Genomic DNA, 20,506 nt, shown 5'->3' with positions numbered 1-20,506 from the left:
GAATAATTAAAAAATTTCAAATAAACCAAATATTACTGGTAAGTATTAAAATTTCTCAATAAATATTAATGTAAAACTAATTAGATAAAATGGCAAAAAAATGTTAAAATGGATAAAGTGCAGTTTATTTTGAAGAGTGGGTTGGGCCCAGAGCCCATTTAAACGATACGAGAATGCATTTGGACCAGTTTGCGAAATCCTCGTTATTCGTGTCTGTTCAAATTGAGTAACTGTCACGTGGTAGCTAGGGTTTGTTTATGAACGACAGGTTTGTAGCCAAAACGGCAATCACTTTTAGGGTTTAAAAACGGAAGTTGAAACCCTGAGAAGTGACGTGGATTTCATTTGACAATGGGGTTCTGGGGTGAGTCATCTCCATCCTCTGGTTTCCCTTCATGTTACTTGTAAATGCGTTTGGTAGCGTAGAAGCGTTGTAGTGCTTCAGTTCTTTCATTAACATCGCTGTGAAATTTGAACTCTTCTTCGTGTTATTCATTTTGCGTTTTCCCTCTTCTGAGCTCAGGGATTGAAGTGAAACCTCGCAAACCGTATCCTTATCACGCAGACAATGTGCAAGGGAAGCTTCATGTTACTCAGGTTCTTTCATTCGAAAACTCAATTCTTGTTCCTTTTAATCACTACACTTGAGATTCTTAAGAGGTTTCTTGTTTTTTAATCTTGGATTTCTGTTATGCAAGAAACGCTTTCTTTTTATTCTTGCTGGCTTTCTTTGATAATTTGCATTTATGTTTGAAATGTAATTTCCGCGTTGGTTTTAATTTGGATTCTTGATAATTTTGCTTGGCTTTATATCTTCATCATTTGAGTCTAGGTTTATCTGTCAATATAACATTTGCATTCATATATAAAATGGCACTCAAGGAGTCTCAAGTCTGTTCATATTTATCGAGTTAGATAAAATGTTATGGTAAGTAATAAGTTAATAACTATTTCCTTCTTCTTTTCTTGTCCTAAAATTTCAGGCTACTCTAGGCGCTGGCTCATCATCGGAGAAAACCATTCTTCAGTGCTCTTCTGGACACAAAAGTCCAGTTTTCTTGTGTTCACTGATTCCGGATAAGATTGAGTCATGCCCTTTGAATCTCGAGTTTGATGCTGATGACTTGGTGGCATTCTCAGTGATTGGTCCAAGAAGCGTCCACCTTTCTGGTTTTTTTGCTGCTACTGATGGGGATGCCCTTAGGGATGACTATGAATAGTATCCTTCCGAATAACTTCCATTTGTTGACTTATTTGCATTGCAATTTAAGTTTTGTTCATATAGTTGTGATTAAGACATAGTGCTTGGTGTACCTTTTTTTAATAATCATCTTCTTGATTTCCTACTACAATGTGAAAGTGATTCATGGGGAGAGGATATTGAAGGAACTGAGACAGACGATTCATCTGAATTTGACAGTGAAGATGATGATATTGACATGTACCCATCTTCGCCCGTCCCAAATAGGGGAGGTATTTTCATTCTATTGTCAACTTTTCTTGAATCCATGAAATGATTATATATATTTTCTGATCTTTTCTTATGTTTCGTTTTCGTGTTATTATGTTGTTTTCTAACTGGCGCTCACTTGTGTTTTTATACATTCACAGAAATACAAATATTAAATCTCTATTAAAATAAATAACGAAATGTTATCCAATACACAAATTCTATGACTTTTTCCTGTAAAAATCAAGAATGATCCGATAAATTTTCATATGATTGTAAACACCCAGATACATGAAGTTCCACTGCTTTGTAGTTAAAAAGATTTTTTGATTGGAATCAACATGAATGACAGTATCCCCCCCCCCCCCCCTTTTCTTTCAGTTATAATTGAGGAAATAGTGGATGATGATGAACTTGATAGTGGAGATGATCCAATTAAGCGATTAAAGAATAAGAAACAGGTAGCTCAGTTAAAAGAGAAAGACAGCAAAAGTTCCAAGCTTCCAATTGTCTCTGACGGTGAGGTTGAACTTGTGGAAAGTGAAGATGAAGATGGTTTTCCAATTTCCACTGCAGAGAAAGCTTTGTCTGTCTCTCAGAAGGCAGAAGCCAGTAAGAAAACTGAGAAAGCCAACAAGAAGGGAAAAGATGCTGAGCATTCTGCTAACTTAAAAAGAAAAGTTGATAGTGCTGATGAAGATGAGCCACAGGATGGGTGAGAAAGATTTACCAGTTTAATTACTCCCGAGAATGGATTTCTTGCTGACATTTTCCCTTGCACAACCTATTCCTTTTTAGGAAAGAAATAATTTTGATTTTTAATCTATATTTGTGCTGGATGTTGTGTTGAAAATTTTTGATTATGGTAAATGGTTTCAGGAAAAAGAAGAAGAAAAAAAACAAGTTGAAAGAACATATTAAAGGGGAAAGTGCTCCTGCATCTGGCAATAGCAATGGGACAAATAATACTACACCAGATGCAAAGCATCCCAAGGACGTTAAAACTACAATCAACCTGAGCGATCCTTCTCATTCAGGGGATGAACATGATGGGAAGCAATCCAATACGGAGTAAGAACTTTCAAATCAGTTACATTTCACAGGCATTTTGGTCTTACTGGTGTGAATGGTTTTTTTAAAATTACATCTATATTTAATTTTTCTATTGATATGCAAAGCCAAATTTCTTTTGTTTACTAAATCCTCAGAAACCCCAGTCAAATGAACTCAAAATTCTTTTATAGTGTGTTTGGATGAGGAATTTGAATGAAGTAATTCATTTTTTTTGAAGAATTTCAAATGCCTTGGGATGAAAATGCTTTGTTTGGATGAAGAATTTACAAAGAATTTGAAATGCAAGCATTTGTGAAGTTCTTTAAAATAGTAGAATTTTAAATTCTCCCAACAAAGTGAGAATTTAAAATTCATCATATTTTTCTTTCTTATCTCACCTATATATTTTTTATTTCTCTCCTATCTCCTAATTATTAAATATTTGTAAATATGTTTTAAATTACTAAATATTATCTAATATTAATTTTTAAAACTATTAAATATTTAAAAATGAATAATATTTATTTGTATAAAATTTAATTTTAAAATCTCAACATACATATATATATATATATATATATATATATTTAAAATAAATTTTACCCATAATGAAAATCAAATTATCATATCCAAAGTAAGAACTTGATATTTTAGAAATTTAAATTGATTTATACAAATAAAACATTTAAAGAATGATGGAAATTGAAATCAAAGTAATTCAAATTTCAAAAATTTCAAATTTCTTGAATTTCTAAAATTCCTTATCCAAACACGCCATTAGAAATAACATGATGGAAACTTAGTTTGCCTTCCCATTTGATACCTTTACCTTCAGTAGATTGGAATTCTGCTCAATAAGATGTCAAATTGTCAGGTCTTGCTTGGTTTGTGGTAAATTTTGTACCAGTAGCGTGATTTCCAATTACCTTTTCTTCTCTTTGCTTGGGATATTGAAGCTTGGAAATTTAGGAAGCTGGGTTTCCTTCCCTTTTTGTTGTGCACTTATTTTTATGAACCGGTGTTCTAGCTGTTTTTGGGGTATTTGTTGGCAGGGTCCTTGCTGAGAAGAAAAAAAAGAAAAAGAAGAAAAAGACCAAGGAGTCTGAAGGGGTAGCTGCTGCAAATCAAACTACCCCAACTGCTGAAAAGCAGAATTTGTCTACCTCAGAGAAAAAGGGGAAAAAACAAATTGAAACCAAGCCATCTCAAGTGAGAACTTTTCCAAATGGATTGGTTATAGAGGAGCTGTATATGGGTAAACCTGATGGCAAAAGAGCTGCTCCTGGAAAGAAGGTTATTCATCATTTACAGATTTTTTGATGATTGAATTGAAATAGTGTACTGAAGAATAATTTCTGTTTAAGCTATATATTTAGTGTTATTTTTTTCAAAGAGGAACTTATTGTTTGATTTCAGGTCAGTGTTAAATATATTGGCAAACTGCAAAAAGATGGGAAAATATTTGACTCGAATGTGGGAAGAGCACCCTTTGGATTTCGGCTGGGTATATATTGTGTTGGTGTGTTGAATTTTGTGTGATTTTCCTTTGTATGTATGTTTCATCTATTTTCATTTTGTATTTTCAGGTGTAGGACAAGTCATCAAAGGGTGGGAGGTTGGGATCAATGGTAATATACAATATACAGTTATAATTATATTTTATGCTGTTTAATAAAATTCTTTATACTTATTGTATTTGTTGTGATTCAGGAATTGTGTGTTTTGTTGTACATACCAATTTTATTTATAGAGTGAATATAATAAATGATAGAGATACTAATCTCTAATATTATGGAAACTAATCTAATCATATCCCTAATTGATAGTGAGGATAATAATCATAATATATGTATCCACAATATCTGTAATATATTCACAATATCTCTAACACTCCCCCTCAAGCTGGAGCATATATGTCATATGCACCAAGCTTGTTACAAATGTAATCAACCTAAGGTCCTTTAAGCGATTTTGTGAACACATCTGCTAACTGGTCACTGGAGCGACCGGAGGTAACTGTCAGAGGCAGTGACCAGAGGCGGCGGTGACCAGAAGAGGCAGTCGGAGCCAGGGATCGGAGGCGACGGTCGGAGTCAGGGACCGGAGGCGGCGGTCGGAGTTGGGGACCGGATGTGGCGGTCAGAGGTAGCGACTAAAAGCGACCATTGGAAGCGGCGATTGGAAGCGATGGTCGGAGATGGCTATCAAAAGCGGCAGTCGGAGTCGGCGACTGGAAGCGAGTCAGGAGGCAGCGATCGTCGACGGCGTGGCGACCAGAGGTGGCAGTCGGAGGCGACAACTGGAGGCAGCAACCAGAGGCGACGGTCGGCAGTGCGGCGACCAGAAGCGGCAGTTGCCGGCGTGGCGACCCGAGGCAACGACCAATGGCGACAGTGTGACGACCAAAGGTGGCGGTCGGTGGCGCGGCAACTAGCAGCACACCGACCGAAGGCTGCGGTTGGATGTAGCAACCGAAGGCAGCAGTCGGTGGTGCGACGAGCGGAGGCAGCAACCGGCGGCGCAGTGGCCGGCGGCGGTCGGAGGTGGCAGCGAGGGCCTTTGCAAGAAGAGAGAAAAAATATATTCTAAAAGAAAAGAACCTAAGCTCTAGATACCATGTTGTGATTCAGGAATTGTGTGTTTTGTTGTACATACCAATTTTATTTATAGTGAATATAATAAATGATAGAGATACTAATCTCTAATATTATGGAAACTAATCTAATCATATCCCTAATTGATAGTGAGGATAATAATCATAATATATGTATCCACAATATCTGTAATATATTCACAATATCAGTAACACCCCCCCTCAAGCTGGAGCTTATATGTCATATGCACCAAGCTTGTTACAAATGTAATCAACCTAAGGCCCTTTAAGTGATTTTGTGAACACATCTGCTAAATGGTCACTGGAGTGACCGGAGGCAACTGTCAGAGGCAGTGACCAAGGTGACGGTTGGAGGCAGTGACCAGAAGAGGCGATTGGAGTTGGCGATCGGATGTGGCGGTCAGAGGAAGCGACCACTGAAAGCGGCGATCGGAGATGGCTATCAAAAGCGGCAGTCGAAGTCGGCGACTAGAAGCGAGTTAGGAAGCAGCGGTCGTCGACGGCGTGGTGACCAGAGGTGGCAGTCGGAGGCGACAACTGGAGGCAGCAACCAGAGGCGACGGTCGGCAGTGCGACGACCAGAGGCGGCGGTTGCCAGCGTGGCGACCCGCGGCAACCAGCAGCACGCCGACCGAAGGATGCGGTTGGATGTAGCAACCGAAGGCGGCAGTCGGTGGTGCGACGACCGTAGGCAGTAGCCGGCGGCACAGTGGCCGGCGGCGGCCGGAGGTGGCAGCGAGGGCCTTTGCAAGAAGAGAGAAAAATATATTCTAAAAGAAAAGAACCTAAGCTCTAGATACCATGTTGTGATTCAGGAATTGTGTTTTGTTGTACATACCAATTTTATTTATAGAGTGAATATAATAAATGATAGAGATACTAATCTTTAATATTATGGAAACTAATCTAATCATATTCCTAATTGATAGTGAGGATAATAATCATAATATATGTATCCACAATATCTGTAATATATTCACAATATCTGTAACTGTAGTTTTCTTGATTTTGTCAGGGATGAGGATTGGGGATAAAAGAAGGATCACTATTCCACCATCTATGGGGTATGAATTCTCAACTTCATCTTTTATTTGAAATTGAAATATTTCATAAACTTAACCAACATAAAGCATCAGAATATGCACCTTTTGCTTTCTTGCTCTACCTCACTTTAAAGGAGCTAAACATTGGTTTATGAAATACATTAAATTACATTTACTATTTGAATTGGATGTAAGTTGTTCGTTGTGTGGATGACGCCGATTGGTTTAATTTGGTTTTGATACGCAGTTACGCGGACAAGCGCGTTGGGAGTATACCACCAAATTCGTGGCTTGTATTTGATGTTGAGTTGGTTAATGTTGATCGCTGAGTGGCTTCCAACTCTAAAGTCCTTGCATTCTTTTACTATCCCTCACTGGCTCAGGAAATTTTAACCATTTTTGGTTCAAACTGGGTCGTTTTGAGACCACATTAGACCTCAAGTTTTGTAGGAAATTCTGGATTGAATTAGGGAATTCTCACCTTCACGATTATAAACATGCAAATATATAGTTGGTAATTGCTTTCATTATCAATATAATGCTGATCATCAAATGTGGGTTTCATTTGGGATGTACGATTATCATGCCTATTATTTTCTTTTTATGTTTAATTGTATTTTTTTTATCCTTGTTTAGTTTGTGTTATATTGGTTTTTAAAATTTATAAAGCTCCCTTCAAAAAATTTTTTTTATAAAGCTAATCAAGTCTTTTTATTCTTAAAACTTTCTATTGATTTTTTTAATCTAAAATTTTAAATTTTGAATTTTTATTCAATTATTTTTTAAACTTAGATTCTTTTTATATCAATTAATTTGTTTTATACTTTTTTTAAATTATAACTTCATTAAATTTCTTGATTTTGAAAGTTTAAATTTATGTTACAATTTTATAAAATTTTAAATGTTTGGATTAGCAAATAATGATGAGTTTTAAATTAAAAGTGGGTTTAAATTGTTTGATTTTAATGGCAATAGATTGGTGGATGCATAATGAATTATGCTGGACCTTTATTGATGTCGTAAAATTTTTTTATGGATAAGAAAAATTTAAAGTATATCTATAGTTTTATTTAAAGAAAAAATGTGTGTAATACTTGATTTTATATGCAAGTTATAAAATCATTTCACAGTATCTATACTTCTGTTTGTCTAAGGAATATTCACTGTCTTTCTTGCAGGGACCGTTATTAATATTTTCTTTAGTATGGAGGTTATTATTAATTAAACAATTGTGATAAATTAACCTTATGTAATTATTATACAAATTTACAATTTTTAATTATATAATTACATGAGAGTTCAATAAATAAGTAGTTGATTTAAGTCGTATTAGATTTGGTTTTCTTTTAAAGATATCAAGTTTGAGTTAGTTATGCAAAAACTGTAATTGTTTGGGAGAATTTTTATTAAAGGTGCTTTGTTAAGTTGTTTAGAAAAGGTTTAGTGATTGATAAAATCGATGGGAACTTCATGTAATATGATTATTAAAAAAAATAACTCAAATTATTTACATTCTAAATAATAGTGGAATGGAGGGTTTTGTATCTTTATATTTTATTTAATAAAAGTATTTAAAAATTATTAATATTTATTAGATTAATTGATACTACACTATTTAGTCATTTAATTCTTAGGTTTAAATATTGTATTTGTAAGGATGAATAATTTTTAATTTTATTTTTATTATTTAAAAATTTAAGAATAAAATTATCTAAGAAAAATGTGCGGACCAAATTAAGTTAGTCTTTATATATATTATAGATAAATCAAGTAAAAAATTTGTTCTTATTATTTTTTTCAAATTCGATTTTAGTTCTAATTTGAAGAGAGAAATGTTAACTGTAACAAATTGTATAATAATTCTTTTTTATGTCATTTTTTCTTCATCACTTTGTTTGGGCCAAAATAGACACAAATAGGATTGTACAAATTATTATTATTATTTTATACATATATATAATATTATATTACTCATCTGAAAATGCACCGCTTAATTATTTTTAAACATTATCTAAGCTACATTTTAAGGATCGGATGCAATGCATTTTCAAATAAGAGAAAGCAACATAAAACTAAAAGAAATTGAAAGACAAACTGAATTTTAAAAACTTAGAGGGAGTGGAAACGTTTTGAGCTCGATGCAGATGGTTATGCTTTAAATTATTATCAAACAAATAAAAATTATTCAATGTATCGAAACTTAAATCACCCTAAATTTTATTAACCCCAGGGCAGATGATGCACAAGGACCTGCTCGACGTAAAAAGTTGACTAGGCATTTTATCACAAATAATGCAAAATCTGGTAACTGAAATGGCTGGCACTGGGGAACAGAGCAATGAGATCCGATGTGCCAAAGATGTAAAATGACCATTCGAAAATAACTTGTAATAATTTTAGTGTAAAGAGTTCAATTTTTCTGCTTCATCTGGCAACTGTAGCAAGTTTCTGCTTCTAAAACAACAATAGCCATCTATAAATGAATAAAATCTATTTTAACTTCTATTCAGTATACATTCCCAACGATATTCAACTCCTCGAAATCTTCCTCAGATGAAACAAACTCTTCACTTCTTACATAACCAGCATCTTTCATTAGCTCATTCAACCCATCCATCAAAGGGTAAATCTCAGATGCATGAGGGTTGGAAGTGTCCCCAACCAAAAAGGGAGAGAACTCATTGCCAATATCAACCCAAGCACAACCAGGAGCCTTCCTCACACCCAAATTCCTCATATAAGTCCTCACCTCTGCTAGTTTGCTCCAACAACCAGCAGCTGCATACATATTCGCAATCAGCACATGATAACCCGAATGATCCGGCTTCATTTCCAGCAACTTTCCGGCTGCCCATTCCCCCTGCACCATGTTTCCATGGATTCGACACGCTCCTATCAGCGTTGCCCACATCGCGCAAGTTGGCTTGTATGGCATCCCTGTGATAACCTTCTTTGCTTTGTTCAGAAAACCAGCCCTCCCAAAGAGATCAACCATGCAGGCATAGTGCTCAAGGCGTGGAACTATCCCATAAACATGTATCATCCTTTTAAACAGCATTTGCCCCTGCACTACTAGTCCAGAATGACTACAAGCCGTTAGAACCGCGACCATTGTTACATGATCTGGCTTAATCTCCAACTTGCACATCTCTTCAAACAGTTTCAGAGCCGTTTCTCCATCACCCTTCATTCCGTATCCCGTAATCATGGAAGTGTACGTAACTTCATCTCTTGTGCTCAATGAATCAAACACTTTTCTGGCTTCCAAAACTTTGCCAGACCTTGCATACATGTCCACCAGGGCATTCCACAATAACAAGTAGTCCTTAAACTGCTCACGCTTCATAATGTAGCAATGAAACTCTTTGCCATGCTGCAGATTTGCTATGCGAGCACAAAGAGGAAGAACGCTTGCAATGGTCACGTAATTAGGTTCCATGCCTTTCTGTAACATCTCTCTGAAAAGGAAGGTGACTTCCTCGGATCGATCCATGTGGGCATATCCAGAGAGCATGGCATTCCAAGTGATCAGACCTTTTTCTTCCATTTTATGAAACAACATAAATGCATGCCCGAGATCTCTACACCTGGAATACATAGTAATCAACGCATTCCTCACATTGTCAAACACATCAAAGCAAGTTCGCACTGCGTGACCGTGAATCTCCTTGCCCAATTTAAGGGCTCCAATGTGGGAGCAAGCGTTTAACCCAACAACCATGGCAACAGCATCCAGATGAATGGATGATCTCATCTGAGAAATCAGCTTGAGCGCGCCTCCGAAATTGCCGGAATGCAAGCACCCCCCAGCAATGGTGTTCCATATGATCACATTCATCTCAACACCCTCCTCCCGCATGCTTCCGAACAGCTGAAACGCTTCCCTCCACATACCCCTAGAGGCATAACAGCTGATTATAGTGTTCCAAGAAACAGCATCTCTAGTTGGCATTTTATCAAACAAGTGGCGCGCAACCTCCAGTTTCCCAAACCTGCCATACATGGAAACCAAAGCATTATGCACAAACAAGCTCCACTCCATGCATCTACCCTCAATGGACTTATGAACCTCCACCCCAGTATCCAAATCCAATGATTCCCCACACGCCTTAAGAACAGACGGGTAAGTGTACTCATCTGGTTCAATCTTCCTACTCAACATTTTCTTATAAACAGAAAGAGCCTCCGCAAAGAACCCATTTTTAACATAAAGCGAGATAACCATATTCCAATGCAAAGGATCGAAACTATTAGAACTCTCGGCGACAAATTGGGCATCGGCGAGGAGGTTAACATTTGTGTAAAAAGTAATGAGCTTTGGAACCAAAATATGATTTTGATGAAGACCCAGTGAGAGGATATGAGCATGAAGCTGCTTACCCTGTGAGAGTGAGGTGTGATTGGCGCAAGCGAAGAGGAGGGAGCTAATGGGGTGCAAGAGAAGATGGGAAGAAGGGGCATGGTGCTGAATTTGGGAGAAGGTTTTGAATGCGTTAGATAAGTGGCCATGAGTGACAAAGTCCTTGAGGGACGCAATGAGAAGACCAACCATAGATGCATGGGCATGGCTAGAGGCGATGATGGGTTTGAAAAGTGGTTTGGGGGTTTGTTTCCATGATTTGGGGATGCACTTTTGAAGGCGAGAGAAGAAGAGGTGTGTGGGTATACAAGGGAATGAGGAATGTGGCATAAACTAATGATCATGCTATATGCCATATGACAGGACTCAACCACATCTCTTCTCCTTCTCCTTCTCCAACATTGCAAACCAGGGTTTGACCCTACCAACATTTCTACTTCCATACTTCTTCAATTTCACTAAATAGGCTACTATGTGTATAATATATTTATTCATTTTTATAATTAATTATTTTTCAAATTACATTTTTACACACTTTATTGTTACATTAATTTATTATTAATTGATTATTAATGTGATATATTAATTATTAATGTGATATGTTAATTATTAACATAATATCTTATGCTATGTCAATATTTATATGTTAAATTCAATTAACAATCTATAAAATGTACCACATAATTATTTTATCAAATTATTATACAAAAATTCAAATACTTTGTTATTAAATAAGATAATTGACAAATTTATTAAAGAAAAAGACATGATATTATTCTATAACTTTGAATTGCCTTTTTATGTATTCAAAGGACAACTACAAACAAGAAGCACTCAATATTAGAATCATGAATGTGAAAGATGTAACAAAAATAATAAACTAAAATGATAGAAATTTTTATTTTTATTTTTTTGAGGAAACAATTATTAAAGATCATTATAAATTCTTGCGTTATTTAATGTAATAAATTATATGATGAGTCAAATTACCAAGAGTATTTTTGTAAAAATAACCTTTTTAATTTTTCTATAATTCTCCTTCCATTACATCATTCATTTATTTATAATTTATTATAATTTTTTTATTTTATTATGATTTTCTTCACAAAAAGCTGGTAAAGAATGTTTGATTTTTGATAGTCTTATTAATCTCTTATTTATCATTTATTTAATATCTTTAGCAAATTATTCTCTATCTTCTTAGATATAAATCATCGAGCTTCCATAATTTTTTCTTTTCATTTTTTTTTTGATTTTGGTATTTAATGGATATTATAATTTATTAATAAATATTTCTTTAGTTTGATTGTTTAGCCGATAATAATATTTTTGATATTCAAAAATAAAATTATCTATTTTACACATGTTACATATTTGAATTTTATTTGAATGTGATTTTGTCTTTTTATGTAAAAAATTATTTACTCATTTTTTTTTAATGTTCAAACATATTATAATCAATAAAATTCTGATACATTAAATTTGTTATAATTTTTGCTAAGTCTTAGGCAGTATTTATCTCTTTTTTTTCTTCTCTATATTATATCATTGTTCATTTTCTATTGATGATAAATATTTTAATACATTTCCAAAGGTTTTATACATAATAAAATTACTTACATCTATTACGCCTAATACCTGATATAATAAAATTTTCGGAACCAGAAAATACAGATAAAAACAAAGAATCTGAAATAAATAAATTATTTATACAAGTAAAAAACCTTGCAAAAATAATTGTTGAAAAAAATATGATGACATATGTTTTAGATAAATATTTACTCAGAGAGATAGAAAAAATACTAATACGGTTATTGACTTTTCCTAAAGAAATAAGAGAAAAGATAATGAATATATTAATAGAAGACTGTTTTATAGAAGAACTAGAGCAATTAGAAATTGAAGAAAATAGAAGAATTATAAATGAGTTAATAGAAAGAGAAGAATTTTCATAATAGAATGATAAAATGTACCAAAATTTGTAAATGAGTTGCTAAATGTACAATTTTAAAAATTATATACTAAAATTAAAAAAAAAATCGTAAAACTTTGATGATAAAAATACAATTAAGTCAAAATCACGTTAATACAAATTATTATTATTATTATTGTTATATATATATATTTTTTTATTTTTATGATAATTACCATAAAATTTATATCGATGATAATTTTTATTAGTTGATATTTGAGAATTTAAAAGTTTTATGATGATATCCATAATGATTATTCTTACTAATTTTTCTTACAATTAATTATAATTGAAATAAATAATTGTTTGAATTTTTTTTATAAATAATTTTAAACTTAAATTTTGTTGAAATATAATATAAAAAATAGCTTTTATATGATATACTAATTTTAAGGAGCAAAATCACTTTAACTTCAAATTTTTATACATATCAAGTAACTTAATTTTCAGAATTTTTTAATAATTTTTTTGAACTAAATATACAACTTTTTTTTAATAAATATTTTTAAAAACAATTTCTTTATATATGTTTTAGAGTCAATTAAGAAAGATAAGGAGTAAGTATCCTCTCCATTTATTTCTCTTAATTTTTTAAATCTATTTTTATGATTTGAAGTATTTAAAGAACACTAAATATTCATCAAGTATTTTTTGTACACTCAAAATTATAATAATGAAAAAATAAACAATAACAAAAGACAGAGAATATAAGTTCGACAGAGAAATTGTGCCAAAACAACAACCAAGTGACGAAAATCTAATTAGATTTATTCACTATCCATTTCTATTTTTGACCTATTTTCATGCAATTAAACACGGGATAAAAGTGTTTTATAAAATAAAAACTAATCTCAAGGTTTAATTAAGACATGTCCTGTCTCATTAACTTGGTCTTTCACATATTTTAGATATTTGAATTCAGTTTAACATTGTTATTTTTTAAATATAATAATTTTAAATAATTATATTTGAAAAATATATATTTATATAATTTTTTAATGTGTTTATCTTTAAATATCATATTATTAAATATCACATTACTTAAATATTAATAAAATAATATATCATAAATCAATGTTAGAATTTAAACTATATTATTTTAAAGGATTAGAATTACAAATTAATAAAATTAAAAATGTAATTTAACTTATAACACGCTGTCGTTGAGAAGATATGTGTAGGTGATCCATGTGCAACAACCCGATCTAGGTGAAGAAGGCCCAAAGGTACTGATGGAAGAGCATGGGCTAAAGGCCCAACCACTAGAGTTATGGCCAGGAGCTTACTTGAAGACTTGTCTGATTCAGAGCTTAGTGGGCCCAATGGGCTTGGTGGGCCCAATGGGCTTGGTGGGCCTAGGGTGCTTCTCACTTGGGCTTTAATAGATTGACACCATGTTTATATTGTAATTTCATAGAATAGGGATTTACTTTATTTTGGTCTTGTATTTGACCTTAGATTAGAGTTTGTACACTTTGGGCTTATAATTGTGCTTCATGGGCTTTTGGGCTTTTGACACCCAATATTAGGCTCATTCTCCTTTTTGTAATTTTTCCTTTTCATTGTATTTCATTGACCATTGTATTTAGGTCATTAGATTAGGATTTAAGGAGGAGTTATTAATTCAAAGGATTAGGCAACATTAAGTTTAATTTAACTTGCATTTAAGTTGAATTTGGAGTCACATGGTTTGCGCCACCTTGGCTGAACATGTGTGACTCAAATTCAACCCTAAATGCAACTTAAATCCAACCTAAATGTATACTTAGCACATGGGACCGGTGAAGCACATGTGGGTTAAGTTTTGAATTCAAAATTCAAATTTGAATTCAAAACTTGGCGCCACATGTGAAGCCTCCACATTGGCGCCAAGTTGACCTAAATCCGGATAACATATAAGCTTCCCTCCTTATCTATTGTATTCACTTTTTTAGCTAATGAAATTTGAGAGCATTTTATGCCAAGTTTCCTCCAAAAGTCACCGAGAGTTCTAACTTCAAAACCCTAGGATAATTCACCTTAATCCTACCTTTTGAAGTGAGCTTTCCTTTGCTCCTTAAACTTGGATGCTTCCATCCATAGCCTAGGAAATCTTAGTTCCGAAAATCTTCCTCCAATCAAGTGTTCTAACATTCGGTTCAAGTCTCTTTGAAGAGGATCCGTACATAGGTGAAGCTAAGGAGAGGAATACCTACCACTTCTCCTTCCTTTGCCATCATTTTTGGTATCAAGAGCAAGGTTCTTCAAGGAGATAAGTTTTCTTGTGTTTGAACCGTGTGTCTTGTTGTTCTTTGTGTTCTTGTTGTCTTGTTTGAGTTTCTACTCGGATCTATTTGATTTGAATTAATTTTGTTCCATAGATCCATTGTTTGATTGTATTTAAATTTCTTCCACAATCAATATGTTTAGGACCTATTTGCTTGTGCTTATTTTTGTATCTGTTTGAGTCTCTCAATTCCTAGCATGTGTCCGTGATTGGACTTCATACATTTGCATTAGATTTTTGTTTTGAATCCTTGTTTTGTCTTAGTAAGTTGCAAATTCCTTGAATAACATGTTTAACCTAGTTTTCTTTTGAGTTGATTGTCTATATTGTGGTCTCGGATTGCTTAATCTTTGTGCCTACCTATATGTGCTTTTTGTTTTACCTTATTGAGTTCATAATTTGCTATTAGTTCTAGCAAATTTCTTAGAGTTAGGTTTTCATTGTGTACTTAAGTTTTCAAATCACTTTCTATAAAAAAATTCTTGAAACAATTTTGTGTTACTTAAAATTTCAAGTGATTCATCCTACTTCTAGTGCACTATTTCCTTTGGATTCAAATTTTAAAAGTGTAGTGGCTGGAAAACAGAGAAAAATACAGAGCATGATGTTTCAAAATGGTTAAAAAAAAGTGAACAAAAGAATCCAATCAAAAACCTAAAAACTAGTGCACTAGTTCCACCATTTTTACTTGAAATTTGACAAACTAGTAGTCTTGGTTTCTATACATTGGAATTGTGAAAATTTTGAAAACAAAAGGCAAATGTCTTCTCTGGAATCTAAATTTGAATTCAGAAAAAGAAAAGAATAAAAAAAAAAATATATAAAGTATTTTTAAGAGTAAAAGCCGAGAAGAGCAAAAACAAGAAAATTACACTAGATTCCTCAAATTTCTTTGGACTACTATTTTGTTTGTTCTTGTTCAATTGCTTCCAAAAAAATTTTGTGTTGTTAATCTACTCTAGTACCTATCTAGGAACCTTCCTAACTGAGTGCTAGCTTTCATTGGAGTCTTATTTTTCAGCTTTCTTTGTTGGATATCCTTGAGTCTTGTCATAAACACTTTACTCTTCACTTTTTGGTATAAGCTTTATAAATTGTGCTTTTGTTGCTTGTCTTGTTTTCTTTGACTAAACATTCTGTGTTGGAAGTGGCCTCAAATCCTTGCTTAAGGATCAAACATTGACTCAACAAAAAGTAGGAAAAGATTTGGACATTAAAAGACTTCAAAATTTGACCTAATTTAGTGACCAAAATTTTCCTAAACTACCTTCACAAGAGTGATCATTCCTTTAACCTTGTGAGCAGCCTACATTAACCACTTTGTTGTTTTCATTGTGCAGGGTCCAGGAGCAAATCAATTCAAGGGTTAGTGGCGGATTGGAACACTTAAACAAGTGTAAGAAAAATTGGACAACAAATCCGTCACTAATTTGGTCACTAAAGCCGCCATTAATTGTTTTCTAGGATAGTTTAAATTTTTGCAAATTCTCTTGTATTTTAAATCAATTTGTAAAGCTTGGAGGGAGTATTAAGAAGCTGGTCAGGTATATCTAACCCTTGGTAGCTTACTCACGTGTAGTGCTAGTGGAAGTGGCTTGGAAATTTCATATGTTTCAAGCTTCCACTTAGGGCAAACCGACTAGTTGCTTATCCTTGCTTCCTTTAAGTTGTTTGATCTTTAAATTGTTTACTTTGCTGCCTTCATTCGACTAGCACTGTGTAGCATTTACTTGTTCACGTTTAGATAGTTCAAAACAATTGAGAAAAGCATCCAACGTAAAATTTTTTGTGAAAATCTTTGTGGAATTGAAAATACCACAAGGGAGTTTAGTGATTTCCACTTGAAAAGGCTTGGTTATTAAGTGGCTCTTAGTAGCTCACCTCCCTTGATAGTGCAACTTGTACACTTAGACTTCCAAGTGCTATTTTTGTTCCTAGAAAATACCAAATATATTTTATCTCTTTTGCATAGCATCTAAAATTCTTATTGCTTAACCATGAGTCATATTTCTCAAAGTGATAGTGACATTGAATCTCCTAAAAGTTTTAATCAAATTGTTAAGGAGGTTGAAGCATTAAAACTATGGAAACAACAAGAGGTACTTCAAAAAGAAAGAGAATTGATTGAAAGAGAAGTACAACTTGTTGCTCTTGAGGAAAAGATAAACAAAATTAAGCAACAAGAAGAAAAACTTTAAAAAAAAATCAATAAAAGAAAAAGTCAAAAGAGTTCTACCAAAAGTTATAATGCCTCTACAAGCCAAGAGGATGTAGGTAGTTTGAATGTTGATGCATATTACCAACCTACACCTAGAAGAGTCATTAAGGAACCCAAAGTGAGGGAATCAAGGGTTGATCTCCCTTACTTTCATGGAAAAGAAGATGTGGATGCCTACTTAGATTGGGAAATGAAAGTGGAGCAAATCTTCACTTGTCATCAAGTAGGTGAGGAAAGAAAAGTTCCCTTGGCCACCTTAGCTTTCCAAGGACAAGCTATGTATTGGTGGACATCCTTGGAGAGAGAGAGAAGACTTCATAATGATCCTCCTATTGTGTATTGGAATGAATTGAGGAGTGCTATGAGAAGAAGACACATACCTTCTTATTATAGTAGGGAGCTTATGGATAAGCTCCAAAGACTCCAACAAAAGAACATGAGTGTGGAGGAGTATAGACAAAAAATGGAGTTATATCTCATGAGGGCTGGGATAAGGGAAGAAGAAAGATTGACCATTGCTAGATTTCTAAGTGGTATTAATTTTGATATAAGAGATAAGGTTGAGTTACTCCCTTATAGGGACCTTGATGATTTGGTCCAACTTTGTATAAGGGTGGAACAACAAAATTTGAGGAAAAATTCTTTCAAAGGCAAAACTCAAGCTAACTCATATATCAAGAAGGACTACAAGAAGGAGGGTCAATATGATTCTTCTAAGAAATTTAGCAAGGGTCTAGAAAAAGAAAAAGAAAAAGATAAAAATAAAAATATTGTCACTTCTAGTAGTAAAACTAGTGACATCAAATGCTTTAAATGTCTTGGGAGAGGCCACATAGCTTCTTAATGTCCAACTAAAAAGGTCATGATTTTGAGAGGACAAGACATTTATAGTAGTGTTGATGAATCTAGTTCTACCCCTTCAAGTGATAGTGAAACAAGTGAGGAAGACCATCCAATTGAAAGAGCATATCCTTATGATGGTCAACTTTTGATGATTAGAAGACTTCTAGGAAGCCAACCTAATGAGTCTCACATTTTACAAAGAGAGAATATTTTTCACACAAGGTGTAAAATTTTTGATAAAGCTTGTTCTCTCATTGTGGATAGTGGGTCTTGTTGTAATTGTTATAGCACAAGGTTGGTGGAAAAGCTTGATCTTACTCCAATTCCCCATCCGAAACCATATCAACTTCATTGGCTTAATGAAGATGGGGATATTATTGTTGACAAACAAGTGAAAGTCAAGTTTTCCATTGGTAACTATGAAGATCATGTGGTGTGTGACATAGTTCCCATGGAAGCTTGCCATATTTTGTTGGGAAGGCCATGGCAATTTGACAAGAAAACTATGCATAATGGCCTTACCAATGAAATTACTTTCACTCATAAAGAAAAGAAGTTTGTACTTCATCCTTTGTCTCCTTCACAAGTGATAGAGGATCAAGTACAAATGAAACTAAAAAGAGAAGAAGAAAAAAAATACTTAATAAAAAAAAAGCATAAATCTTGAAAGAAGAAGAAGGGAGAGAAACCTCTTCCAATAGAAGGAATTCAACAAGAAGAAACTTTAAAACAAACTTTGCTTGTTGAAAAGCCTTCTTACCTTCTTCTTTGTAGAGGTATGCTTAGTTTTCATAATTTAATTCTTGAACCTAGTTCTTTACCTCTTGGTGTTATTCAATTATTAAAAGAATTTGATGATGTATTCCCTAGTGAGGGTCCAAAGGGCCTTCCACCTTTTAGGGGTATAGAATATCAAATTGATTTTGTGCCTGGGGCTAGTCTACCCAATAGACCAGCCTATAGGACAAATCCACAAGAAACCAAGGAGATAGAGAACCAAGTTCAAGAATTGTTGGACAAGGGGTGGATACAAAAGAGTTTGAGTCCCTGTGCTGTGCCTGTATTGTTAGTGCCCAAGAAAGATGAAAAATGGAGAATGTGTAGTGATTGTAGGGCCATTAACAATATCACAATCAAGTACAGGCACCCAATCCCTAGACTTGATGATATGCTAGATGAATTACATGGTGCTACTATTTTCTCTAAAGTTGATCTTAAAAGTGGTTATCACCAAATAAGAATTAAAGAGGGTGATGAGTGGAAAACTGCTTTTAAGACCAAATTTGGATTGTATGAGTGGCTAGTTATGCCTTTTGGTTTAACCAATGCACCAAGTACATTCATGAGGCTTATGAATCATGTCTTAAGAGAATGTATAGGAAAGTTTGTTGTTGTTTATTTTGATGATATTTTAATCTATAGTAGGTCTCAAGATGATCACATAGGACATCTTAGACAAGTTTTGATGATCCTTAGGCAAAACCACTTGTTTGCAAATGTTGAAAAATGTACTTTTTGTGTAGATCATTTGGTTTTCCTAGGGTTCATTGTGAGTAAAGATGGGGTTCGTGTGGACCCCGAGAAAATCAAAGCTATTCAAGAGTGGCCCAAACCAAAGAATGTTAGTGAAGTTAGGAGTTTTCATGGACTTGCAAGTTTTTATAGAAGATTTGTTCCCAACTTCTCTAGCATTGCATCACCCTTGAATGAGCTTGTAAAAAAAGATGTTTCTTTTGAATGGGCTTCAAAGCATGATCATGCATTTCAACTTCTTAAAGATCAACTTACAAATGCACCCATACTAGCTTTGCCAAATTTTGAAAAGACTTTTGAGCTAGAATGTGATGCATCTGGAGTTGGCATAGGAACTGTGTTATTGCAAGGAGGACACCCCATTGCATATTTTAGTGAAAAACTAAAAGGTGCCTCCCTCAATTACCTAACCTATGACAAGGAGTTGTATGCATTGGTTAGGGCTTTACAAACTTGGGAACACTACCTAGTGTCCAAAGAGTTTGTCATCCATAGTGACCATGAGTCACTTAAATATTTAAGAGGTCAAGGTAAGTTAAATAAGAGGCATGCCAAATGGCTAGAATTCCTTGAACAATTTCCATATATTATTAAATTCAAGAAAGGAAAAACAAATATTGTAGCTAATGCTTTATTTAGAAGGTATACTTTGCTTATGTCTCTAGGCACTCAAATTCTTGGATTTGATAATATTAGGGAATTGTATGAGAAAGATCTTGACTTTGGTGATAATTATGAAAAATGCCAACAAAAAGCTTTTGATGGTTTCTATATGGCTGAGGGATATTTGTACAAAGAAGGAAGGTTATGTATACCCCAAGGATCCATTAGGAAACTATTAATTAAAGAGAGTCATGAAGGTGGGCTTATGGGGCACTTTGGTGTTGATAAAACCCTTAGTTTGCTTAAAGAAAAATTTTATTGGCCTCATATGCGAAAGGATGTCCAAAAGCATTGCTTTAGATGTTTGGCTTGTTTATAAGCCAAGTCTAAAGTGATGCCTCATGGTACATACACACCTTTGCCTGTTGCTTCTTCCCCTTGGGTAGATATTAGCATGGATTTTGTGCTAGGTTTACCTAGAACCCAAAGGGGAATGAATTCTATCTTTGTGGTTGTGGACCATTTCAGTAAAATGGCTCATTTCATTCCAT

The 20,506-nt window shown here is 33.9% G+C and overlaps 2 protein-coding genes across 3 annotated transcripts; one reads left to right on the top strand and one right to left on the bottom strand.

Annotated features, from left to right (window-relative positions):
* The first annotated feature begins 73 nt into the window (after positions 1-73).
* Positions 74-6,724, top strand: FKBP53 (FK506 BINDING PROTEIN 53). 2 transcript variants are annotated; one of them, XM_083066958.1, is made up of 11 exons: positions 74-364; positions 524-597; positions 984-1,219; positions 1,361-1,473; positions 1,832-2,165; positions 2,330-2,521; positions 3,556-3,796; positions 3,920-4,007; positions 4,090-4,131; positions 6,115-6,181; positions 6,408-6,724. In XM_083066958.1, the coding sequence occupies exons 1-11, from the start codon at positions 352-354 to the stop codon at positions 6,487-6,489; spliced, it is 1,482 nt and encodes a 493-aa protein (XP_082923084.1). In that variant the 5' UTR covers positions 74-351; the 3' UTR covers positions 6,490-6,724. The 2 variants fall into 2 exon arrangements, with proteins under 2 accessions (XP_082923084.1, XP_020230014.2); XM_020374425.3 differs by having other exon boundaries at positions 85-364; positions 6,133-6,181.
* Positions 6,725-8,420: 1,696 nt separating this feature from the next.
* On the bottom strand, positions 8,421-10,957 carry LOC109810887 (Tetratricopeptide repeat (TPR)-like superfamily protein). The gene has a single exon (XM_020374489.3). The coding sequence runs from the start codon at positions 10,848-10,850 to the stop codon at positions 8,667-8,669; it is 2,184 nt and encodes a 727-aa protein (XP_020230078.2). The 5' UTR covers positions 10,851-10,957; the 3' UTR covers positions 8,421-8,666.
* Positions 10,958-20,506: the final 9,549 nt, after the last annotated feature.

This window comes from Cajanus cajan, chromosome 11 (genome assembly GCF_000230855.2).
Source record: "Cajanus cajan strain Asha chromosome 11, NIPB_CcT2T_4, whole genome shotgun sequence".
NCBI lineage: Eukaryota > Viridiplantae > Streptophyta > Magnoliopsida > Fabales > Fabaceae > Cajanus > Cajanus cajan.
The sequence above is the reverse complement of the archived record's forward strand: the minus strand, read 5'-3'. Positions and strand labels throughout refer to the sequence as shown.

Bases quoted from the DNA above. Each gene is read 5' to 3' on its own strand.
- FKBP53 (XM_083066958.1), top strand. The intron at 1,220-1,360 runs GTATCCTTCCGA...ACAATGTGAAAG, and splicing joins CTTAGGGATGACTATGAATA to TGATTCATGGGGAGAGGATA. The intron at 6,182-6,407 runs GTATGAATTCTC...TTTGATACGCAG, and splicing joins ACTATTCCACCATCTATGGG to TTACGCGGACAAGCGCGTTG.
- LOC109810887 (XM_020374489.3), bottom strand. From the start codon at position 10,850: ATGCCACATTCCTCATTCCCTTGTATACCCACACACCTCTTCTTCTCT.